We start from the raw sequence: 25,969 nt of genomic DNA, 5'->3' as shown, positions 1-25,969 counted from the left end.
TGTCCAAAGAAAAAAAATACAATAAATTTTAATGCTATTATTCAGCATGAACAATTTGCTCCTAGTCTTTTTTTTTTGGCATCAACTATCAATTATATACCAAAACGTCAGGATATAATACTATATAAATAATTAGAAATATTTAAATAATTATAATTAAAACGAAGGATTTTTAGAAAACTACAACTCCCAACAAAATTCACAGTGTGGCGATATCTGATTGGTCTAGTAACAGTCACGTGACGCATGCAGACGTATTGCGACAGACGTAAACAGGAAGTGCTGTACACTGCTGTGGCAGCGTGAGAGCTGAAAGTCAACCTAAGGAAAAATATTAACACGAATTATGTTGCCTTCTCTTTGCTCCTGTTCTCGTGAGATTTTTGGGTTATAGAGCTGCTTTTGTGTGGGGAAAGTGCGGGGCTTGCAGTGATGTTTCAGACGGCAGCTAAGACTTTCTCCGTGTCCGCAGCAACCGCATCATCTTACCGAAGGGTTTTCTCGGTGGGACTTCGACGCTACTGTAAGAAGACCTCAACAAAACTCCGAGTTTCCGAAGCACTTTCTGGAGCTCAGCTGGGAGCAGCTGTGAAAGTCCAGGTAGCGGTCTCAGGTCTATAATCTTCGGCTTGTAATAGAAGCTTTTTGTTTCTTTCATTTGTGGGATAAAAATATGTCTTTTCCCAGCATAGACTACCATACTCTCTGTTCAAAGCCTGAATTTTCTGGGTTGTTTGATTGAAATTTGTTTGTGTTGTTAAATTGTAATTGACGGGACAGAATTTGATTACATTTTGTGTGGATTTAAACTGAACTCTCTTGTAATGTCCCCTAGCATTACTTTCCTTGTGAACAGACTTGATAAAGAATCCCAATTTATTTATAGGCTTGTAATTTAAATACAAGACCTCTCAGGTCTTCCGGTTCTGGTCTGCTCTGCATCCCCAGAACCAGAACCAAACGAGGAGAAGCAGCTTTCAGCATCTATACACCACAAATTTGGAACAAACATCCAGAAAACTGTAAAACAGCTGAAACACTGACTTCTTTTAAATCTCAACTAAAAACCCACCTGTTTTTGAATTGTATTTGAAATGTAATTAATTACAAATTTATTGATGGAACTTGACTTAATGCTGTGTTTTGATTATTGATTCTATGTTGCATTGTGTTTCTGTGTTTGTAATGATGTAAAGCACTTTGAAATGCCTTGCTGCTGAAATGTGCTATACAAATAAAATTTGATTGATTGATTGATTAAATGTAGATTACATTCAAAAACAGGAGTTTTGTCACTAATTTTGCTTAAAAATGGATGAGATATTTTTGCTTTTAAAGGATGCCTCATAAATAGATTGAATCGTCTTTGTTGCAGGGGTGGGTAAGGTCTGTCAGACCTCAGAAGAACAACATATTTCTCCATGTGAATGATGGAAGCTCCTTGCAATCTCTGCAAATTGTTGCTGATGCAAAACTGAATGATCCGTAAGCAGTAATCCCAGTATTTACCTCACAGTTCAACCTGTTCTAAATGTTTATGCCAACCAGGAATCCTTTGTAAATTAGACTTTAAATCCCGTTAGGTACTTACAGGTTAAATAAAGCATGAATAGATGGTATTTTACCATATTCCTGTGGTCCCTTCTCTAATATGTAATTTTTCCTGAAATGACAGGTTGCTTACATTCGGTAGTGCCGTTGAAGTCTCTGGTATTCTTAAGAAAAGTCTTCATCAAAAGCAGCCAGTTGAATTGGAAGCAGAACAAATCCGTGTAGTCGGAGAATGCAACCCTGTCGTAAGAACCAACACACCACAGCGTCAAATTATGCTTTACCTTCTGAGCAACCTTATATTTTATTGTATAATTTTTTTCTCTCCACAGAATTTTCCATTTAAAATCAAGGAAAGACACAGCCTTGAATACATCCGGCAACTTCCTCATCTCAGGTGTCGAACGAACGCCTTCAGTTCCCTGCTGAGGATACGAAGTGAGGCCACTGCAGCAATTCATTCATACTTTAAAGTAAGACCATGGTGCTGGAGGTGTTATTAACTTATTTCAAATCATACGTCAATATGTTGTTTTTCTTTTTGTTTCGTATCAGAATAATGGATTTGTACAGATTCACACTCCTATTATCACCTCAAATGATTGTGAAGGAGCAGGAGAGCTTTTTCAATTAGAGGTGAGTCTCTGATACAATGGTTTGTTTTATATCTAAAGCTCAGCTCCAATATGAAGCAAATGGTTTAAATGATAAATAATCTGCTTTTACCACAGCCATCAGGTCCGGCCTTTGTGGATGAGGATAACTTTTTCTCTGTACCTGCATTTCTGACTGTATCAGGACAGCTTCACTTGGAGGTGATGTCAGGGTGAGCAAACTTTTATGACATATATCGATATGGATTGATAGATGCATGCAAGCCAATATATGTTAAAGATTATGTGCTGTTGTTTCTATGACTGCAGGGCTTTTTCCAGAGTCTACACGTTTGGGCCAACATTTCGAGCAGAAAATTCCCAAAGCAGGCGCCACCTGGCCGAGTTTTTTATGGTTGAAGCAGAGATCTCCTTCACCGAGTCCTTAGAGGATCTCACCAAGGTATTCCGTTATTCTCACCAAATTAACCAATGCTTTATTTATCAAGTAGACTCATATGTTAAGAGTTTATTCTCCAGAATCTACTTTGGTGACCAAAGTGTTAACAAAGCACTACAAAATATGCAGAAAATCTGTTACCTAGAAAGGTAGAAAAAACCTTTTGTAGTAAAACAACCTTGTTTTCTTTGAAAGTAGATAATAATCAGTTTATGCCGCTGTAAAACTTTCTGTTTGAAAGGTTCTGCTAAAGCAATTTAACGTCACAGACAGATTCAAACAGATCACACTGTGATAAAGATCTTATTGAGCCTGTGTGTGGAAAATTACGTTTGAGACTGCAGAAAAAAATCTGAAAACAGACGTGATTACAGATGTACTGGACCATGTAATGGTAGAAAATAATTAACTTAGTCCCTGCTACAGCAGCCACAGAACATGGCAGGGTCTGTGACTAGAAGCTGTACTTTAAGTGATAAAAACACCCACATTCTTATTTTTATGTAAGTCTACACCAAGGAAATTGTAGCTATGAATATTTATGACAGAGCTGGGATCCAAAATGTTTTAGGTGTTTGCCTGGTTCAACACAAGTGAATCAAATGTCTGGATTAAATTATGAGAATGTCAGTCAGCTCATTTAGTTTAAATTTGCTATGGAAGGGATGCACCTAAAAGCTGTTGTAGGTCTAAAGAACTGGACTAGCCGGCTTTACCTGTTTGAAAACTTTTTTGTACGTCTTTTGATTTCGATAGATTTGACAGATTAGATGTCCTATATGAACATTAAATTGTCTCCAAGTTTCAAACAGCTGACAGATTTCTTCTTTTTTGATGCAATGAAATAGTTTGGATCATCAATCAATCCCACATAGATAACCTGACTAAACACAAATTGCACATTTTGAAAGATTTAATTTATTAGAGAATAACAAGCTGTTTAAACAAAGCTGACCCATTGTTAAATGACAAATTAAATTTATTAATGTTTCGCTTTCAGATGAAACTTGATTACTTAGAACCAGCAGTTACTTAAATTAAACAACATGAGGCAGGCTAAACCAGGAGTTTCAAAGCTTCAAAGCTAAAGCCATGGCCCCCAAACGGCATTAGCTTCTGGGCAGCGACTCCCTTTGCAGACAAACAGAAATAATGCTACAAAATATGTAAAGAAACATTAACTTTTATTCATTTATTTAGCACAAATGCCTCTCATACCTTCTGATTTTAGTTGGAAGTGAGTTCTTAGGATTTTATTGCAGTAGTTTTCTCCACAGTGAGGCTGCTGGGCGGTTCCTTTGGTCTTTTTCTTGTCAAGAACTTGTCCATTTCACGCTTTGTAAGCTAGTTTGATGAGCAAAGCAGCTTGATACATGTGACTGACAATCAGAAAGATAAACATGGCAACTAACATTCCAATAAGTTACTTTAAGTTATATTTCATAATAGTGACACAAAATGACATTTTATAATTAAGAAATTATTGTTAAAGCTTTTGGAGGCATCCACATCGCCCCCTGATGGCTTCCTATGCGACCGCGGCCCCCACTTTGAAAAACACTAGGCTTAAAAAATAATACTTCGTCCCCTGATCTTCAGAAATTCAAATGACAAACAGTGTTATTAACATTTATCAGTTTTATTAATTATAGCTGTAGCTTCCTCTTAAGAGAAAGTCTATTTTTTACTCTAGCTGTTATTTAGAAGTAAGTCTGAAGAATTTTTCCAAATTCTTCAGAATTTAAATTGAAGCAGCTCAGTCTTTCTCTTGTGCGATAACTCCAATATTGAAGACGTTTCCTCTGTGTTTCCTGTGTGGATGTTAAATATTCTTTTCATCTGACGAGGTTAGATGATTGAAACGAGAAAATGATCTCAAAAAGACATTAAAACTACTTTTGCAAGCCTTTCTAAATGCTCAAAGCCCCAATTTCAGTTGGATGAAAAATCTATGAGCTATGCTTAAAAGCCAGGTTCATTAAGGAAGAAAATATAAATGAAGACTACCAAAGTGTTCAAATAGCCAGCTCTGAATTCTCTGAAAGTTGCTTAATTAATCAAATGTAGGTGAATATGTATGTTTATATTTGGGATATTATGCATGATGTTGATGCAGTTTAAATTAAAATTGCATTACCATTTAAATGGCATGTTTCATCTACCAAGCATTTGGCAAAGTGATACCCACTGCCTCCTAAGACGAATCGACTAAGTTGGGGTTTAAAAAGAAAATTCCCAGCGTGACTTCCAAAGAGTTATCATTGTTAGCAGCTGCACATGAAAACTTCAATTATTAAACCTGTCCTGCTGTGTAGGTCATGGAGGACGTGTTCAGGTCTGCCACCGAGCGCGTGTTGGCTCGCTGTGCGGAGGACGTGGATTTGTTTCACCGCCATGTGACTCCCGGACACCGGGTGAGTCCTGAAGGACGCTCACAACCTGGATCTTCGCTCCAAACTGTTTGGGCTTTCATTATAGCGTCTGATAACATTCTGTTTCTGCTGCATTCATGTAACCCAAGGACACAGTAGAGGCCATGCTGAACAAGAGCTTCCCTGTGTGAGTGTTTTTTTGTTCTTGTTGTTTATGTTAAAGCTGAATCACAGGAAAAAAATAACGTCAAATCTTGTTGACTGTGTGATGCTATCTTCTTAAAGGATTAGTTATACCGAGGCAATAGATATCCTACACCGCAGCTCTGAGAAATTTACCTTCCCCACAGATGTAAGTGGAATCTTTTTTTTTTTTTTTCTTCTTCTGGATTTACACGATGTTTGTTGTTTAAGCCACAGATGTCCTCTCTGAACTTTGCTGTTTTTTCTGCAGTGGGGCTGTGACCTTATGACAGAACATGAGAAGTATCTGGTGAAACATTGCGGAAATGTTCCGGTCTTTGTCACCGATTATCCATATGACCTCAAGCCGTTTTATGCAAGAGACAATCAGGACCAGCCCAAGCACACAGTAAGAACTGGTTGTATTGTATAGGAATGCAGAGACTTATCACAGTTTCACTGCTCATTTTCTCTCCTTCTTATCCCAGTTGGGCCATAGCAGTGATTTGCATATCTTAGCTGATTTTTTGCCGTTTGTGCGCAGGCAGCTGCAGTGGACCTCCTCGTGCCAGGAGTTGGAGAGCTCTGCGGGGGCTCGCTGAGAGAGGAGAGGCTGAATCTGCTGATGGCTCGGCTGAAACGGTGAGAATGCACATAGAAGGGAAGGCAGTGATACAGTAGATGTTTGGTTTGCATCAATCTGCAAAGCATTTCATGATTGATTAGAATAACAGATGGCTTAAAGGAAGAAATGCTCTAAATTTTGTGCTGTTTGTTGATTGAAAGTTCTTGGAAATATTTAAAGCTGCAGTAGGTAACTTTGATAAACTATATGTTTTTTACATTTGTTAAAAGTCAGTATGTTCTGACAGTTTAACATGAGACAAATAATCAATGAAAATATTTAGCTTTTCTGCCTCCTCCCTGTGGTGCTACTGCCATCTGCAGAAATTCACTACTGATGAGTAGAAACACCCAGTCAACGCCAGGGGGAGGGTCTTAGCGCCGTCAGTCATGCTCATGTATACGATGTAGCTGTGCCAACAGCGGAGAAACAACATACTGTTTACCGTAAGCCATTGGTGGCTATGCTAACTAGCCTGTGTATTCTCTGCAGTCTCCGCTTCAAACAGTCCCCGAAGCGCACTTTGGACACCTCTGATTTAAAGCAACGCTACAACTACATAAGAATGCATAGTGAATAGACTGTTTATTGCAAAAGGAAGAAAAATATTAGCGTCTGACTGTTTTATGTAGCTGTGATTATATAGCTCTATTTGCATGTATAAATACATATTTTAGTGCTGATGTTGATTCCTTTGAGCTGTTTATTTATGTAATCACTTTCTCTTTTCCAGGGTTGGACTAGAGGATACATACAACTGGTAAAATTAATAAAATAACCCACACACTTGCATTACCAATATTTTTGTTTAAAAAAGGCAGACGTTATTATGTGTTTTTTAGTATTTATTTTTATTTTGTTGTAGGTATCTGGACTTAAGGCGTTTTGGCTCCGTCCCCCACGGTGGCTTTGGACTGGGATTTGAACGCTATTTGCAGTGCGTTCTTGGAGTTGATAACATTAAAGATGTGATTCCTTTCCCAAGATTTTCACATTCTTGCCTCCTATAAAAACACAACTTTTTTTTTGTCTAATCTGTTGTATTCATGTAAATGTTTCTGCCATTTATAAAATGTACAATATCAAAGGCACGTGTGTTCATTACTGTTTTGTATATACGTATATTTAGATGTTCAAGGCTCCCACACCAGTTATGTCATTTACACTCAGCATTTATTTATGAAACATTTTTGGGATGCTTGGTTGCTCACTAGATACTAAGCTTATTTTTTTCTTTCAACATTGAACAGTGTCTTTAAATATATATATATGTATGCAACACCTCTACATTTTGTCATATTCTAATAATTTTTTTGAATCACCTTTCACTTTAGCTTTAGATACGATATGTTTTGGATGCGTCAATGTGTTTTATTAAACTTTTATAACTGTAATAAAATAAAGTAGAGTGTAGCTGTGAAGTGGAAGAGAAGTGATCAAATGTTTTCTAAATATTTGACATTTTTAATTGTTTTAAAACAGAACCATCTTTTAAATGTTTGCACAACCTTGACTTTTCCAGTGCTGTTTGTCCGCTAAAGCGTTTTATTTAAATCTTTCACAGAACACCTCCATTCATAATGAGATTGAAAGACTTCTGCATTGAAGTTTATTTCACAGTATCAAAATGAAGGGGGCTGAATAACCTCTCTGTTTTCCCATTTTCCCAACGTTTTGTCCATCAGGGTTTTTGTTGGGACGTAATGAAATGAAAAAGTTGGAAGGGTAACTCTGGGGGAAGGCGGTTCTATTTACAAGCTGCTGTCAACTTTCCACCAGGGGGTGCTTTATCATATTTCTTCCAATGACAGGATGCGACATTGTATTCAGTAGGGAGGCCACTGAAAAAATTTCTTTGTTTTTTTCATTATTATTATTATATTAAGAAACTATTGTTGTGAAAAGTATTAAGCAACCTTTTAAAAGTAGATCCCCCCCCCCCCCCCCCACACAAAAAGCTTAAACACTTAGTTTCTTTTCATGTAAAAGTTTTTGAAAATGTTACGTTTTATTTTTTTTTTATGGGGACTGACTTAATAATTATTATTTTTTTCTCCCCCACCATTTAATGTTTTTTGTTTGTTTGTTTGTTTTTTTTTTTTTTATCAAGCAAGCTGTTCCTCCATCCTGTTCATCCCAGCGGCCCATCCCTCTCTCTGCGCGGTGGGCGTGGTATGAGTCGGGAAAACAAACTGCAGACGCACACAGATACTTCCTCGCCTCGTAGGAGTTGACTAGTTTTCCCCCCGCGCGGCTCACCGTCATCCGGCCGTGCCTACTTTCAGACTCCGCTTGGCAGTGGGTTTGAGCGCCTGGGCAGATATTTGCGCTGCTCTCCATCTCCTACTTTGTTCCCTGCTCTGATTTCAAATGGGGGGAGCGGACTGCAGCACAGAGAGCCGAGAACCGACAGCAGCGCTTTGAACAGGCGAGTCCTCATGCATTAGTGGGAGACTGCACTTTGAAAGCAAAAAGAAGAAGAAGAACAAGCAGCAGCAGCAGCCGCAACGCACTTTGGGCAAACATGAGCGGAGGAGAAGTCATCTTTCAGGGCTGGCTGAGGAAATCACCCCCGGAGAAAAAGCTGAGGAGATATGTGAGTGAAGCACGCTTCCGCTGCAGTTTCTGTGTTTAGAAGTTTGGCACAGAGGTAACCCAGTTGTTTTTTTTTTTGGTCTTGGTTTGTTCCCTCTTTGTCAAATTGTGTTTGTTGTTCATCTGCATCTCAGATAAGTGGTGTCACACTGGAGCAGGTGCACCTCACCATGTCTCCTGCTGCACAACACATCTGTTAATCTTTGAATTACACTTTAAACTAGACCTGAAGCGATTAATCGTAATGAATCGATTGACTATGGAAATAATCATCAGCTAATTTAGTAAAAATTACTTGTTAACTGGAGCATACAGACTCAAACAGGGGACGTTTACAGAAAGAATAACATTGAGTCAAAACTACAAAGAAATACTTTTTACATTTAAAATAAAATTTTAAAAAACCTGTTTTGTAGTGGCTAAGTTTTGGCGTCATCTGGTACAAATTGTGCTTAAAAAAATCTATTAAGCACCTTTTGCTAATCAGTTAATCAAGCAGAAAAGACAGATCTTTTCACATGTTGTTGTTAGAAAAAGTTTTTAGGTTTAGATGCATCTTTTGCTACAAACGATTATTTGTAGCAAATGATTAAGTTCACAGCATTCAGTAACATGATGCATTACTGAATTTAAGGCAACGTTATGTCTATTATCATATATAATTAATTGTATTTTTTATGTAATATTGTATATAAAATGGCTGAAGTGGTTAAATGAAAAATCTACAGAATATACCCATTTGGGATAAAAGGATAGTCATTGCACTACTTATGTGTTTACAAAGTGGCGGTCCTATCATAATTTGGGGGTTAGGCCTGAATAAAATCAGACATCTGTTTGTGATTTGGATGAACGAGCTTTTGGATATGATTTTGCATTATCTGGCTGTGATGAGGTAACGTCTAATCGAGCAGAGATGCGACCGGTTTCCTTCACGGCAACGGTGAAAATTGCACGCGGTTTGATTGTTTTGGGAAGACAAAGCTGCGCCTCCTGTTGGGTGCTGGGCAGGAGAATAGCTGCAAATCAGATAATAGGATTTATGGAGGCAGATAGATCCATGAGACAATCTCCTATAAATACAGCTGTCTACTGTTTATGTATGGTGTTGCATTACTGCTCCCCCTCTGCTCCCCACCCACCTCCTCCATATTCCCTGCTAGCTGACTTTACCATGATGTCATCTCGATGTGTTTCGTTTGGAAATCCATCCTTGAATGTCTTCAATGCAGCCCACTATCCTGTCATTTCCTCATTGTTTTCCACTTGGAGCTGGAACCATGTTTACACAGAGACCCATGTGGACGTTATGGATCGGCAGCTGCAATAGTAAGAGGAGGGGGAAAAACCTGCTTGGTTACAGAACTTCATATAAACAACAAGAGGGAGGGAAAATTGGCCTGTAGGCAAGAGAGCAGCACTCTGAGGCGTTCTCACCCTGCGTCTCACCCTTGTGAACCAACCTAAAAAAAACAACAAGCACACAAACACTGCTTCAGCCAGAAAACAGAGTCATGAGATGGTGTCCAGAGCAGGCAGACTTGTAAATGTGATAATCTGTCTGAAATTCCTTCCACTTAAAGCCATACTATGGACAATCAGGGCTATTTACTCACCAGTATTGCTGTCATCTGACGTAGTTAGGTTAATGCTTGGGATATTTTCGGATGTCTCAAACATTCCAGCCTGGAGGTGTGTTGGGTAGTAAGCGTGATTGGGTTATTACACCGCCAGGAGGAAATGTCAGGAATGTGTTTTTTTTCCCCTCTACAAAGCTGCTCCAGTTTGGAGATTATTTGCTACAGTGGCAATGATCTTTAATCTATAACAACACCTTCCTTGTCAATATGCAACTCCTTCCTCACTGGACCAGTGTTTCTTAATAAGTGTTGAGAGAAATACTTGGTTATTGTATAAAGGACAAGTTGTGTGGGACCTCCGATGATCAAAACATGCAAGTTCGGAGCTGCTGATAGTTAAAAAAAACAAACCAAAAAACACAAAACTGGTTATCACTGCTGGAGGTTGGGTATGCAAATTGCATGCAAAGCAGCAACCCCGCTGGTTGCTTCTGGAGAAGATAGGCCACAATGTTTCCATACACTCGCACGCTTGCCCTGTTCTTGTTAAATGCTGTCTAATTGTTTACAAACGCGATTAGGTCCCCGCAGTGACTCACGACTCTCCAGCATCCCACATGATTGGTATAAACTTGCTGTGTCCCCCCTCGAGCATGTGACAGCAGCACAGGGGACATGTGTAGTCAATTTTCACACACACCACATTTCCACAATGCAAGAAGATGAAGAAAAAAAGGAAAACGGTTGTGGTTCAAATGAATCACTTGGTTGAGGTTTATCTCTTTTGATTAATGTTCCAGGGGTGGGTGTTTGTAGTACTCAGAGGGAGTGGCCTACTTACTTTTTAAAAAAATTATTATTATTATTATTATTTCTGAACAATGGCCAGAAAAAACACAAGGAACATGGAAACAACTGAGGGATCGAGGATTTCTAGCCAGGAGCTCATGCATAGTTCATGTGAGGTCATTCTGCTCCTCCATCAGTTATTAGACACTATGCTTCATCATTGTGGCTTCATTAAAACCATAATAAATTTGATTTTTGTAGCTTTGCATAACAGACAACAACAACAACAGGAGGTTGAATATGAATGCACTCCACATTTTTTTACTTTTTACAGCTTGGTGTTGTAAAACATGACAAAATCCGTAGGAGTTTAAGGAATATGCATACTTTCACAAGGCCCTGTAAGTCATCTGAATGAATTTTGCAAGCTTAGGTTGTATAGGAATCATATGCTTTGTGTAATTCTGAAAACAGCTCATGTACTCAGGTCAGTACCGCACTGCTTTGCTTAACTCGCCTGTTGTTGTGTGCGACATTAGAAGCATGTCTGTTCAAATTCACTGAGGCACTGCCACATTCCAGACAGATCATATCGGCAAGGTAATATCTGCTTCTTAGTCTTCATTCTCACCGCTCGTGGTTTCACACGGTTTCAATTTCTTGCCTTGGTTGACGGTGCTCAGGAGAAAGATGAAATGATTGGCGGAGGTGTTCAGGGGAGATTGTGACTTCTGAAGGCAGGCAGTGGAGAGCGGCAACAGTGGTCCGTGTCCCTCTGTCAGCTGCCGGGTCGACAGTTGTTTTGCAGAGGGGCTTTGGGAAGTCCTTGCCCTCAGAGGTCAGCCCTGAACGCCTCCCAGTTCCTGCTTTGACAGACAACCAGCGTTCACACAGGCATTTTCCTTGTTCCATTTCATCTGGAAGCCTTTTTCCCCATAAGCTGCAAAAATGGCTTGCTTGATGTGACAGCAGTGACTTGCAGCGCTGTTAAAAAGTATGTATCCCCCTACAGATTTATTCTGTCTTGTTTTTTTTTTTTACCACCCTCAAATGTTTCAGACCGTGAAACAAATGTTAACATCAGACATAGGTAACCAGATTAAATGTAGAAGCAGAAAATAACTCAAATAGCACCTGTCTGACCACATGAAGTAGGCAAATCTACTCCAACAAACCATAGCCAGGCAAATGAAGTGTTAAACCTCCCCCTGAGTGGCCAGGCTACAACAATTATTCCTGGAGGGCTTCAATATCACCTTCGTATGGTAACAACGTCTAAAGCCACACAGACCTCACTTTCCACAGTTGAAGCCAGTTTTCATGATTCAACAATAAAGAAGTCAGTTGTTGGAAAATTCCCAACATTGACCAACAATATCACAAAGGCTCGTCCCATATATATTCTAAAAGAGATGTAGGTGATCCCTAAAACTTTTAAGGAGAGATTTGGTTGACTAACAAATCAGAACAATCCAACATGGCGGTGTGATGGTCTGGGGCTTCTTTATGGCTTCAGGGCACGGACAGCTTGGTGTAATTTGTGGATCTGAATTCTGCTCTACCAGAAAGTCCTGAAGGACATTGTCCATCCATCAATTTGTAACCTTAAGCTCAAGGACATTTGGGTTTTGGTTTGGTTTATAAGAGCAAACGGTTATGCACCTCCTAATGGTTGCCATGGAAGATTCCAATCAAGCCTTGAATTCAAATCAAAGCAACAATCCAGGTATGTTTCTGATGAAGGTAAAATGTAACATGACATGAAGCTCAAAAAAGTTGAATTTACATAATAATCCATCTTAAAATCCAATAGAGATCCTGTATTGTCAATTCTAAACACTGCAGAACCCTGAAGTAATCATTTCCAAGTGACATTTTGTGATAATCTGATTATTTTTGTCCAGAGGACTTTATAAACCTTTATCTTTCTACGTAGCAACGTGCAGCTTTAGCTAGCATCTGCTTCACTAGCCTCGGTTACATATTTCGCTCACATTTGTTTCTCTTTACTAAAGCATCCAATGGTGGCCCTGTTTCCACTTTGTCATAATATCCCGCCCTTTGCCATGAACTCTTTTGGTTCAAAATGTAATTATTTCACCAACAGCAGATGCCAGACTTCCTTTCAACGGTACCTTCAGGAAGTGTTTTGACAGAGGTCTCATGACAGGGAAAGAAATCAAATTGGCCTGCAAAGTGTGTAAATGCACTTCTTTCTATCAAGACTTTATCGGTAGAGCCTAAAATAGAGCTGTTCTGAAGGAAATTAGATCCCATTGATTTAAAATGTTCCCCTTGCTATTTCTCGTGATTTGGACCAGGAGTGAGAATGTCCTGCTTATTTGCCAAACTCTCCAAAAGTAAACTAACGCCACGGTAACAGCTTTGTACGATGGAGCTAATAATATAAATTAGCCACACAGAAACAACCTGAGATAAACTTTATTATACCAGACAGACCGTTCTTTGTATATCCAGCCGTGAATGAATAAACAGACACATACGGATCATGACATTCACAACTCACATGCCCTATGTAAACAATATCCTGAGCAAACAAAGTAAACTGCCTCAGATGGCTCAGTTAAGGCTATGGAAGTTGGGAGAAACATTTTTTTTTTTCTTTTTCAAACTTTGTTTGTCTTGCATCTTGGCAGAATATGTCTGTGACCAGCTGGAAGAAGTCAGCACTCAGTGAAGAGGCGTGTGTGGGTGTGACGTCCCAGGATCTGAACCCGCCTAACTGGCCTGGAAAAGTGCAAAACGTTTCTTTTAATTGATGGCTTCGACCTCGCTAAACGCTTTTGACAACACCGCAGAGCCTCCTGTTTCTGTTCATTATTAATTTTCTTCCTCATACTCATACTGACTCTTAGCTTCATAGAAGACATGTAAAACGTGTCAGGGAATTAGCTGACTATAGCTTTATCATTAACGTGCTTATTTGTAAGATGATTGGCTAAAAGATGTAGTCAAAACACAGAGACATATTAATTACCACAATAAAAATAATTGTGATAAAAATAACATACCATAAATTCAGTAGGAGTTTTAAAGTACTTGTTGCACAAATAATTACTTTTATTCCTTCTTTTCTTGTAGAGTGACGCAACTATAACTGGCATTCTCTTGTAAATTAGATTGCGTTCACACAGCTGGTAAAGGTGACCCAAATCTGACTTGTTCACTGTAGTCTCAATAGCCAAATCCCAATCTTTTCACCCACACAAACATCCACTCCCATATGTGGTACTAAATCAGATTTATATCTGATAGTAGACAGTGGCATCCATTATTATTTCCTTCACTTTAAGGTCCTGAACCATTCACACAGAAGTCTGATTGTGGTTGCATCATTCAGAAGTATGAAAGATCGCCCACACAAAAAAATCCAATTTCATCAGAAAAACGGAATTCAGCACAAAGACCTTCTTTGTGTATGTAGCTGTGCTATCTGCTCCGGTAGCCAGCCTGCAGGTAGAAGCTGGTGCTCATAGGGTGCCGACTGCGTTTTTATTTATATGGTATCAAAATAATAAGCGTGACTTTTAGGGCTCCTTTGGTTTCCACATTAGTCTGTTTTGTTGCAAACAAACAATTTTGTGTTTCCTGCAAACAAGTAAAACAGGTAGCATCCTTCTTCTGGCAGCTAACTGGCGGTTTGCTCTGCTTACAGAAGTCTCTGGTGGCTGCACTTGGTTTGGCATTTCCTTTACCTCATAAAGGCCTTGGGAGCATTGTGACAGAAAGCTTCAGTGATTTTTAGAACCTTGGTATGGATTGATTATTGGGCTCAATAGAAAGTTCCTGGTTGACTTTAAAAAGCCTAGTTAGTTCCTCTCTTTGACTATGTCTGATTTTGAAACCGTAATGTACATGTCAATGTTCTCAATCTGTAGAAGTTACTCCTCAATATACTGCAGTGACCCTAACCCTTCATAAACTCTGTCAGCTAACACGACGTGAACAGGGAACCTGGGGAAGAAACAGAAAGGGAAGAAATACTGAATTATATAGAAAATTCAAAGAAAATGCACGTTTGTTCTCAAGTCAATAACATTACTAACAAATTAGGTTTGAGTGGGGAATAATTTCTGTGGTCTAAGTGTGAAAAAAACCAATTTGTTCCAACAAGTGGAACAGAGTTGTTTTTCTTCTTACTGGCAACTTATTAATATTTGTTGGTGATGATTTTGAGGTCTACCACATTTTCAAATAGATAATAACTTGTGTGAAATCTGGAGAGCTAATAAGATATGTAGATGAATACACATATGTGTAAGATGGATGTCGGTGTTACCAATAGGAGTTATTAGAGTAAAGGAGGATTTTGTAATTAATTGAAAAATCGACTTAAATTTGTAAATAATAAAACAACATTTTGTTGAACTGTAACTAAAATCTCCTTGTAGTATATATATTTACACTGTAAAAAAGGGAGTTTGATTAGCAGCTATGTCTATGTCAAATACTGATATGAGTTTCTATTTCATGTCAAACCTTTACTCGTAGGAGTTGGAAATGTGTAAGTAGAACCTTGTGGTTGTGGTTTCTCTAGTTAAAGTGAAAACAGCAAAAAAAGCAAGTGTTTCCCTGCATGACAGGGAAACAAATGATTAATGCGGTGGAAAAATGTTTTGTTCAACACGCCCTTTAATTAGCATGTAAAACCTAGAGTAATGAGCTAACTTTGCATGTCGTGGCTGAAACTAGAATTTGGGAATTTCTTTCTAGCTTTTTTTTTTTAAATCCTGTTTTTAAATGTTCTGTGGAGCTGAAGCTGTGCCTCCTTATTTTTAAAGAGATGCACAGATTTATTATCTCGTGGCAATTAAACTTGAAGTCATTTTTAGCATTTGTTAGATTTATGCTATTCAGATTTGCGAAGTGTGGTCAGGTGCCAACATCTTCTTCGAATTGTAAGTGAAATATTTAACCATGTCTAATTTAGCTCTGCCTTTAGAAGAGGTTTAAACGACCAACAACAATCTAAAATAGACTTTTTGACAACTGGAAATCCTGAGTAAATCTTCCCTGCAAACACTGATGAGTCATTGTGTTTCAGTAAAAAGGAACTAGCATTACGTAGTTAAAATGGAGATAGTTGTATTTGCGATTCCCACATTTAGATTTCAAGTTAAATCTTAATGCAATTTTTAGTGTCAGATATATGACTTCATGAACTAAAACAAACTCGTCACATATCTCACCAACATATCTCTTTCTGTTGACAAGCTTGAGGAATTTTGCAGGATTCCTCTTCCTCTTTGCAGGATTTCCCTTCTTGCTCTTAAATTATTTCAGTAAAATGAAAATTGAATGCCTTAATTCAATTTAAATTTAACACACTTCATTAGGTTCTCCCTGCCAGGTTTCATAAAATCCAAATATGTCTTATAATCAGTTTCACCTTGAGAATTAGATGCAACGTCATTGTTGTTCTCTGTTGTTCATTATTCAGTACAGAGTTCAATGACAGGAAAAAAAATCTAATCAGGAATAAAGTTTCTGAATGCAGCATTAACTGAAATCCTTTTATTAGCTAACTAAAAAGTGGGGCAGAACATTACGACTTTTCGCTTCTTTACTCTTTATAGAGTAACAAACTGATACGGTGATATTAGCTGGTAAGTTAGATAGGCTATCTGATCTGGTAGCTAGCCTCCTCCTTGACCAATCTAAACATGCTTTCCAGTATGATGGTCCATGTTTTCCACAACCTGAAAATTTTCCAAACTCCTTATATTGTTTCTGTTTTGCGACCTGGATACAACTATCCAGTACCTGAACTGGTGCTGCACAGCATCAGGTGGGGTAGGGGCAGCGCTGTTTTGCCCCATTCTCCCCACAGCTCAAGAAAACATCTTATTAAATGGATGTTACCCATAAAAAGTTCAATTATAATAATTTTGAATTCATAACTCTTTGCTTAATGATGAGATACCTAATGGTTATCTAATCTGGACTGTTTGTGTCATTCGCTGGCGGTTGCTTTCCTTAATTTCCTATGTTATCGTTTCTCATTTATTTAGGGCTGCTCTAAAGGTTAAAATCCTCTGCTGACGATAACACCCACAGCCGGTCTCAGGCAACATGCAAAAATAAAGGATGTTTTTGAATTGGAGTGATGGTCCAACAGGTGCCAAGTTCAGGTGCTTGTATGGAAATCCTTCAGCTGGATGAAACCTTGCTGTTTTAATTGAGCTTTACTCTGTTCTGTGTATCTAAAAGCACCCTGTACTTGTTGAGAATTACCAGGAGATGCACACAGCACGACCTCCCCACTCAGGCGCCCAGGAGCTGACGCTGATGACAGAGGCAGGGGGAAACGGCACAAAGAGTTCTGATTGAAGATAATGCCTCCCGTTAGTTAAGCTGTCGGAGTGAGCTCATGCTAAATAAGCCCAGCCTTCTGCTGAAATGGAGACACGGCGAGAGATTGCTCATTTTTGTAATAATGGAAGCGTTCAGCTGCAAATTGAGGCTGATTATATCTGCTGAGAGCTTTTTAGAGGTTGTTTTCATGTGATGTGCAGCAGGCTCTGACACACCCCCCACCACCACCCGCCTTCCGCCCCAGCCAAGCTTGAACTGCAGGAGACCAGTAGCTGTCAAATGCAAGAAGCTTCTTAATCACTGTCACACCTGTTGGATTGAACTCTAGAGTCGGGAGTCGTGATGACATGACGTGAATGCCTGGCCTCATTTCTTAGAACCTGAGTAAAGGCCCTACTTTGCAATAAATATGAACTTACAAATTATACAAATGACGAAAAAAAAAGAAAACGTTGTCTGTTTGAAATTCATAGCTAACCCTTCACCATCTTAACACATTAAAACATGCACTTGTTTTGAGTTTCTTGTTGCATGATACATTTTGTATCAGTCAACATTGTTTTGAGTTGCAGTTGCAATCTGAGCTGTTTAGGGTATGAATCATCATTTTTGAAATGTTTCAATATTGACTGTGTTTGGGCGTGTAGCAAATAGTAGATGTATTCATTCCCAGTCAGAAATAAAAAAGCATGATATTATAGGTCTCAAGACAAAGCAGCCAAAAACACTTTTCAAAGTTGACAGTGTGACATTATTCCATTTGCTACACCTACTAAATGTATCTGTGTGGCAAACCAAGACTAATCCCAGTGCTTGAAATTGAGTTTGTGTATAAGAATATTTATTTGGCTATTTATTCATTGAGGATGAGGAAGACAGGAACAGTAGTACAAGTTGGGATTTAAAAAGTGCTCAATGGTGAAGCCATTCTGTCTCCACCAAAGTGGAGAATGATTATAAAACCAAAAGAAGTTTGCTGTTTCTAACCAGCATCATTACTGTGATTTGTATGTCATCACCTCCAGACGTTTATATTATAAGTGAACCATCTAACCCCATATAATCAGTTTGTATTTCACTCCAGAGGGTTTAACTGTACAACAATTATGAAGTTGTTTAAATGTTACTCCAAGAACACTATCAATCACAAGCCACTCAAACTTAATCAGCTTGGTTACAGTTAGTTTTTACTTGGCCATTAAAAGTCCCATTAAGCTAGTGTTACAAGTATAGCAGCTGGAATTCAGGTTACAATACTGCTATTTAAATGCGACTACATTTAAACATCCTCTTCCATTTGGCTCAGTCACAGAGGAAGAAAATGAGAGCTGCAGCTGACTCTAATTGTGAAAATTTATGAGAAATGTTTGGCGATCGAGAGATTTAAAGCGTTCTGTGGACATCAGTGTTTATACTGGTCCCATTGAGATGCAACATATCTTCACCCCAGAAGTTCAGATCAAGATAATCACAGTTTCTACTAAAAACATAACCATAAAAGAAAAAGGAAGTTGGGGAAACAGAAACAAGGCAATTCTGATTTTGAATTAGGACTAATTCAAAAGAAAGGTGAAATATTTCCATTATAACAACTAAAATCCAACACATTTCTTCACCAATAACAGGCTCAAAAAAGTCAGTAAAGTCCCAGAGGACATTTTTAAAAAAAGTAAAATACAATGTAAAATATAGTTTGATCTTGCGTAATAAAAGTTATTGTCATAAACGGTTTCAGTCGCCTTGCTTAAGCTGTCTGTCAAAGTTGTGAGTTCAACTTCGATGTGTCCTCGTCGCTGATGTTTGGCTTGATTCTTATCTTAAATTAAGGATTCTATTTGTTTCCTACATCTTTTAAACCTCATACTCTAAAACTCTGTCTTACATCTTTTCATGTTTCCTTTTCTGGGTACATGAATGGGACAAAGCATCCAACCACAGTGGAGCTTCTGGATCTCCTCAGCTGTCAGGACAAATAATAGGTTGGAGCTTTAGAAGATGCACTCTCCTGGCACAATTGTGTTTGTGACTGTATTTTTTTTTTTTTTTTTTTTTTAAGCGCCAGAAAAGGTTTATTATAAACTTTGAGTGGGACAGCTGTCTGGTTAATGTCTCACACTGAGCAGAGATGTAAAACCTTGTGTGAACTATAGAACTTAGAAGGAAGCATTTGTGGTTTATTTAGGCTCATGTAAACTGTTGTCTGATGTCTATATACAGACATATGACACCTGTAAAGCACATAAAAGAAAGCACGGATACATTTAGTGGCTCATCCAGCTTTTCTGTGGCATCTTTTTTTAAAATTTTGAATGCATAATTGCATATGCCAAATAAGCTTGGAAAGCAATGTGATGCCGATTTCAAATGTGTAATTTCTGCTTTGTAAAATGCAGCTGCATTGTTCTATTTTAATTATTTTTTTGTGTTCCTGAAACCCACATCTGTTGCTGGCATGTGGTGACCCGCTATTGATTAGGGCCGGATAATCAGCCCTCTGTTGCTGTTGTCTATACAGCTTTGTCTCCTGTTGCCACATTAACCGGAATCACCATTGTTTAGGCATCCAGTCATTCTGTGGTGGCCATTTTAACAGTCCCAGGCTTTAATTAATGCATTGTAAAACTGTTGCTCTGTCATTGAGAGAAGAACATTTTTGGCCTATTTGAGGCACCAGATGGGATGAGAGGTCAAGCCAAGTTGTTTATTGAAGTTTTGCTAACTTTTTCAAAGTATTGAAACAAACTTAAGAACATAAATATGGGATGCCTAAAAAAAGTATTTAATTTAATGTGGATGGACTGAATCTGCTGTGCCTAACATGAATTACTAACTATTTGAGACAAATAAAAGGGAAATTTTATAATTTAAAGTTTGACAAATATTGCAATATTATAGTTGATTATAAGGCGGTAAAATCTTGGCTGAAAAGTTGTGATAATTTGGTAATATTAAAATACAACTACACAGTTACAGCTTGCTGTAAAATAGTAGCACTTTCATATTTTTTTATATAAAAAGTTCAAACAGTTTTTATTACAGTGTAATAAAGTAGAAACGGCACATGGGAAAGCCCTAGTTAATGGTTGTTATAAAAAAACCTAACTAATCAAGTTAGTCACGGCAACTATGTGGCTTTAACAAATGTTTCCTTGTATGCTTATCTTAGTACTAGGTAAATGTGACATTACCATAAAATAAAACATTACGTCACTTTACAGCTCCTGGTTATTACTTGGAAACTTCTACGGATGTTTCTCAGTGGCTGTTGTGTGTCTTGATGTTGGGTAAATTTATCATGTAACCCAATAGCGACAGTTACTGTATTTCCTCACTTTACAGCCTTTTTTTCATTGTTACACAGAAACAACCCCAAAAGGTCTGCTGGCAACTCATTGCTTTGTTAAGCAGTTTATAAAGTGAAAGCAGAAGTGATGCATCACAGCAAAGTAATACAGTAACTGTCACGTTTGGCTGCTTTGATGCCGTTTTCAGTGTAGGCTAATAATTCAAATAATAAGGTAATAAGGTACAGTTAAAGAGCTGCCCTGCCATCCCATGTAGCTGTGCACTGCAAGTCAGCTCCTTGAAAGACCCCCCATTTCATTTTCCCTATACTTACAAAATAGACAAATAAAAAAGGGGAGACAGTTTGGTTTGGAAGCAAAATAAATATCACCCATTGCTATTTTAAAGACAGTTCTGTTAAAAATCCTATATCTTGATTTTACCCACAATAGTTAGTATGATTATTTTATTTTAAGTTTACATTTACATTTAATCTCCCAATGCTTGGAGAACACCATTTTAAGAGAAATATGGTATATACCTTGCCAACCATGATTTTAAAATATTATCTTGACAAGAGTGATGGGTCACTCTCCTTTAGTTTCCACACCATTACTGTGGGCTTCAGTCTTTAAAGGACCCGACCTTCCCAGTCGACGTAGGCTGGGTGCTTCAAAGTCTGTGAAGACCCGAGGTGGGCGACTGTGCGACTGGACGGCTTAACCTTCGGATTTATTCCCGCCCTTACCTCAGTGTAAAGATGCAGCCCATGAATTTGTACACACCCGCAGTTTCATGATTGAAAAAAATTCCAAATAACTAAGTTAATCTTTCTTGAGTGTAAGCAAAAGGTATAGTTGCCTTCAACAAGCCGATCAGCTGTGCACAGCAACAGGTGGCATGGAGGCTTCTGGCACCTCAATGAAAGGATTTTAAACTGACTGCCATTTCTTGTGGTTTGAAAGTAACTTTCCAAAAATTTCATATCCCTTGCTCATGGTTAGATCAATAAACAGTTAAAAGCAGCAGAAGTGATGTCATCGCCAAGGATGAAGCAGGTGTCAGGTTCAAAAGATGTCCGTCAGTCAGCGCTAATGTGCCTGAAATAAAAGATGGCCTCTTAGGGAAGCAGATGTCTACAGGTGAGGTGGTTGCACGGCTATGGCACAGATCTACAGTGCCAGTGTTTGTGCAGCTGTGTAGTGTGTGTGCGTGTGTGTGCTGCAGCGACAGGTATGATCTATGGGAAGCAGAGTAAAAGACAACAACCTGCTGACTCCTCCCCCTGCTGCTTTAATAGGACCAGAGGTAAACAAGACCGTTCTACCCTGTAGCTTGAATAACACTCTTGTTTAACTTGGATGTTTGCTCATAGACATTTAAAAAACATGTCGGCTGATTCCCATCATCCCTCCTGTTGACGCAACCTACTATTAAACACAGACATTTCTCCATTCTAGTAAAAGGGCACATCTTGGTTGATTGTTTGGGCCTTGATTAACTTGATTAGTTAGGTTTTTGCGGTGGAAGAGTGATAAACTTGACGCAAATAAACACGACTCTCCCTGTGGTGGGTTGGGTTCAATGTATTGTTAGAAAACTTAAGAAAAACTGTCACTTTTCTGAATTGTTGACTTTTCTCCTACAGATTCGTTGTTTTTCCTTCTCCCAAAAATAGAAAAACGATCAACATCCGAAGAAACAAAAGAAACTGGCCAGATGAACCAGTTTTGTTCTTATTTTTAGTAAGCAGCCTGCTCAGAGGAATGTTTTCTATGGTTTTGTTATTAGATGCTTTCCTTCCCAGGCATCTAAAATAGATGCAGAAAAATTATCCTTTGTGCTGTGCTGCAGTTTCTGTGTATCTGGCTCGTCTCGGCATGGGACAAGCGGGAAAAGGTGAGATCAAGCCTTCATGGGATGATTGAATAAGACTGAGGGGACTAAATGCTCCTTGCCCATAGATGCGGATGGCTGCTCTTCTCTCACTGTCGACAGGCAATCTTTTCTTTTTTTTATGTCTTAAGTTAAGACCCGTTATAACCTACATAGCGTTTGATTCTTCACTTAAACCTTATCTGGTACTTTCAAAGATTTTCTCTGACTCACATTCATAGAAACAGGGGTTTGCGTTGAGCAGAGTGTTATCTTTAGTTTGGGATTCACCTTTTTATTTGACTTTATTGTCTCTGTGGAGAGAAAATGGTGTAATATGATGAGCAAACACCAGTATATGAGAGTTTCAACACATCCTTTGCAATGTGTTGCTCTTACAATACTGCAGTGATTACTTAGATTTCTGCCTAGTTTTTGTTGTAATCTGTGGCTCAGTTCAACGCTCATTTGTGTTCCTGAGAACTGTCCAGTCCAGTTGTTATCAAGGGCAGTGTTCCTAGCCACCCCCTATTTTTTTCTTTTCAGAGCTGTAGCTTACACCAAAGCCATGGCAGGGGGAGGGGAGAGAGTGGCGAGTTCAGCCTAGTTTTACAGCTTCAGCTCTTACTTCCTAGTGCTTAGACAGTGATCGATAGGCTCAGACATGCTCTGTAGGACAGGCTGTGGGTGGGTTCACTCATTTTCTTGTGTCCTCCTCCCTCATGATCCACTTTACCAGGGAAGTTCTCTCAAATTTAAGCTGCACATAAAAGCAGATTTTGTAACTGATTTCTGGAATGAGTTCACTAGAAACGGTGACTTATCTTGTCATATTTCATAATTTGCTAAGAAATTTTAGTTTGAAAGCCTAATACCCCGGCCACAGCTGATGGATGCCAGGAATAACCCAGCCGGGTTGAGACGACCTCTTTAAACTGGGCATCGCTCCAGCTTTCAATTAAGTGAAGCACTCCTTTTTTCCAGAAAAGGCAAAACATCTACATGACGCTTACATTTCTCTCAATGCTGAATTACAAAATCCTTAAGACCAGAGCCATATTATTAAAGACTGTGTTTGGTCTTGTGTGTTGCCATGTTTGTGTTTTGATGGAAACTCAATGAGTATTATTACTTCTTTGGAATGAGTTGTACTACAACCTGCACCGTTATAATTTACCCCGGTGGATCCCCTTAATACCCTCCCACACTTATTCACAATACATTCATTTATTCACAATTAATCAGATCTTCTTAAACACATCATCACTTTTTTTATGTCGCTACTTCCTGATGCAGAAGTTAGCAGTTATCAGTGAATCGTTTTGACTGAAATAAAACAAGAAGTGGCGTACCCCAACACCTCGGGTCGCATCAGCTACACACTGCAGATAAGATCATGACCTGCACTTCCTGGAAACAATGAAGATGTAAACAGGTACAACATTACTGTCGCTGAGTTAAACATCAGTGGAAAAGTAGAATTACAGTGGGGTTTATGTAGATTCAAGTTAAGTCTTGAATAAGGAAACATTTATTTGTGAAGGAGGTAATGCATTCCAAAATATTATTTGTAAAATATTTTTAGGTTGTATTTAATTAGGTGACAAAAGTAGGAAAACCGTTTTTTTTTTTAAATGACTGAAGGTAGCTATGGTTGTCCTGAATGAGGTTCTTTCTGTCATGATACGGACCCAAGTTCTTTAACGGTGAGGGTATTGTGCAAAATCATCTCTTTTAAACTTTATATTGTGTTATAATATTATTTCCTAATCAAAAACATAGCAGGCGGCAGCAGCAATTAGCAAATGCTTGGTGGAACTGCAAGGCTGCAAAGCTTACCATGCAAACTGCTTCTCACTGCAACGCCCCTAGAAACAGTTGAAAACGCCTAAATGGAGGAGCATTGTTGTCATGACGAGCAGAAAAAGTGAATTCATTTTTATGTACACATCCTTTTAACAACTGATGGTGACATGGTTGTTAAATGTCAGCCTCAGTCACTGTCTCACCTCTGCTGTGTGTGCCTGTGATTACTGTCTTTTGGTTAAATTTGGTATTATACAAAACCGATTCATGTAGTGTAGGTTTCAGGCAAACTATTTATGTTATTGAATTATTTTATGTAGTTCATTTGTAGTTCTAAACATATTTGGAATCCTTATTTCTGTCTTGGCGGAGTTGATGTTCCTTTCTACTACTGCCTGGATCACACATAACCAAATATGCAAATTAGGTGATGATGTCAGCTCCTTTTAGGAGAGCCAATAGCTGCTATTCTTGCTGACGAGGCAACAGTGTACAAGATCTATGTCAGTTTAAAAGGTAAAACACCCAACAATGTCAGTCAAGTTATTGCAGAAGAGATGGGAGGTTGCTCTTTTGGGTTGCTGTTCTTAGGAGAGTCCAATTTGGCTTTTTTTTTCTGAGTACTACTTCAAGCTTCCTGCTCTGGCTTTATTTTGTTTTGTGTTGGCAACTAATTTATTTTTAATCCATTTTCATTTTAATTAATTTGCTGCCCTTGTTTCCTAGAAGAAGACCGAAGGGTTCTAGGAAACCCTTCTACTTTGATTGTGAGCATTACTTCACTACATGCAGTTCCTTTTTATCTGGAGCAGTCACTGTAAATGGTGAACAACATTTACTTTGTCAGGAAAAACCGAGAGCAATAAGCAAGGCATGTTTGACAACGTGTTCAAATGAAACCATGCATCATTAAAAAAAAAACCTGGCTGTGCAAATTGCGGCTACATGAATTGCTTGTAATTGGGAGTTTGGTCAGGACCCCTGGTGCCAATTGTTATTGGGTATAGCTTAAGTAGTTTGTACACAGTATGAACACACAACTTAGCAATGTAAAACACTATTTGGGTTTCATTAAATCTTAAAAGCATAATAGAACTATGTTGCTTTGTTGTGTTGTATGAAGCACTATGTTTTTATAACCATCCAGCAGGTACTACCAGGGTTATAATGGGCTGTGTTTTAACAGAAGTACATACAGTACATGGATATGCCAAAAATATTTGTGGGCACAAGAGTTTGAATGTTAGTTTAATATATAGCTAAATGTTATTTGTGTGTGTTGAATGAGTAGATGCAGTAGACTGTAGTAGATGAATGTCTGTTAATGTTTTGCCTGTGGGAGGAGACTCCAGTATAAAGCCGGGAGAGGAAGCTCCTATTTGGAAAATTTTGGCCTTAAGATGCAGACAGAGCTTAATAGCCAGGGGGACAATATTAAACATTTATTTTTTTTTAAAAATGTGCTGATTTAATTTCAAGAATTTGGGGGTTGTTGCCTGGACAAAGCAATGTAAAAATGCCTTAATCAAGCCTCTTATTTTTCTTGGCTGTACATAAAGTTCTCCCAATGATGAGCTGGTATAGTTCAAATATTTTGGGATATTTCCCTAAGAACTTTTTAAAGAAAGATCATAGTTTTAATGTTTGTCATACATGTCTATATAGACTTGGTGTATCACTATTTGTTTACCTGAGTGGAGGTAAAATGTCCCAAAGTGAAAATAGTCAAAACACAACCAAATCTGGCAGTCAGTTTAATATCAGTATGGCCTTATTTGAAACAGTCGAAACAGTTCTCAAAAGAATGATCATAATGCTTTGCTAAAATACCTATTAACCCTGGATTTATACATTAACAATATGAATATATAGTCATCAGCTAAATTGGACTTTCCTGTTTGACACTATGCTATTTCTCA

General features: G+C 38.4%; 2 protein-coding genes across 3 annotated transcripts in view; both read left to right on the top strand.

Annotated features, from left to right (window-relative positions):
• Positions 1–265: 265 nt before the first annotated feature.
• On the top strand, positions 266–7,138 carry nars2 (asparaginyl-tRNA synthetase 2, mitochondrial). Its single transcript, XM_023351573.1, has 14 exons — positions 266–600; positions 1,376–1,485; positions 1,676–1,796; positions 1,884–2,024; positions 2,107–2,187; positions 2,283–2,377; positions 2,475–2,607; positions 4,920–5,018; positions 5,126–5,163; positions 5,262–5,328; positions 5,431–5,568; positions 5,704–5,801; positions 6,518–6,544; positions 6,650–7,138. Exons 1-14 carry the CDS (start codon positions 433–435, stop codon positions 6,792–6,794), a joined length of 1,461 nt encoding a protein of 486 aa, XP_023207341.1. The 5' UTR covers positions 266–432; the 3' UTR covers positions 6,795–7,138.
• Positions 7,139–7,968: 830 nt separating this feature from the next.
• The window catches only part of gab2 (GRB2 associated binding protein 2), a 46,668-nt gene continuing 28,667 nt past the window's right edge, over positions 7,969–25,969 (top strand). For both annotated transcript variants that reach the window (XM_023351572.1, XM_014474766.2), the window contains exon 1: positions 7,969–8,380. In XM_023351572.1, coding sequence (XP_023207340.1) covers positions 8,309–8,380 — 72 coding nt within the window. In that variant the 5' untranslated portion in view covers positions 7,969–8,308. The remainder of the gene's footprint in view (positions 8,381–25,969) is intronic.

Source organism: Xiphophorus maculatus, chromosome 18 (assembly GCF_002775205.1).
Source record: "Xiphophorus maculatus strain JP 163 A chromosome 18, X_maculatus-5.0-male, whole genome shotgun sequence".
NCBI classification, from domain to species: Eukaryota; Metazoa; Chordata; class Actinopteri; order Cyprinodontiformes; family Poeciliidae; genus Xiphophorus; species Xiphophorus maculatus.
Note: the sequence above shows the minus strand (reverse complement) of the source record. Positions and strands in the feature narration are given on the sequence as shown.

What these genes read in the sequence shown, in the direction of transcription:
- nars2 (XM_023351573.1), top strand. Translation starts at nt 433, where the DNA reads ATGTTTCAGACGGCAGCTAAGACTTTCTCCGTGTCCGCAGCAACCGCA. An exon ending in ATGTGACTCCCGGACACCGG is followed by an intron (nt 5,019 to 5,125) that starts GTGAGTCCTGAA and finishes ATGTAACCCAAG; the next exon opens with GACACAGTAGAGGCCATGCT. An exon ending in CTAGAGGATACATACAACTG is followed by an intron (nt 6,545 to 6,649) that starts GTAAAATTAATA and finishes ATTTTGTTGTAG; the next exon opens with GTATCTGGACTTAAGGCGTT.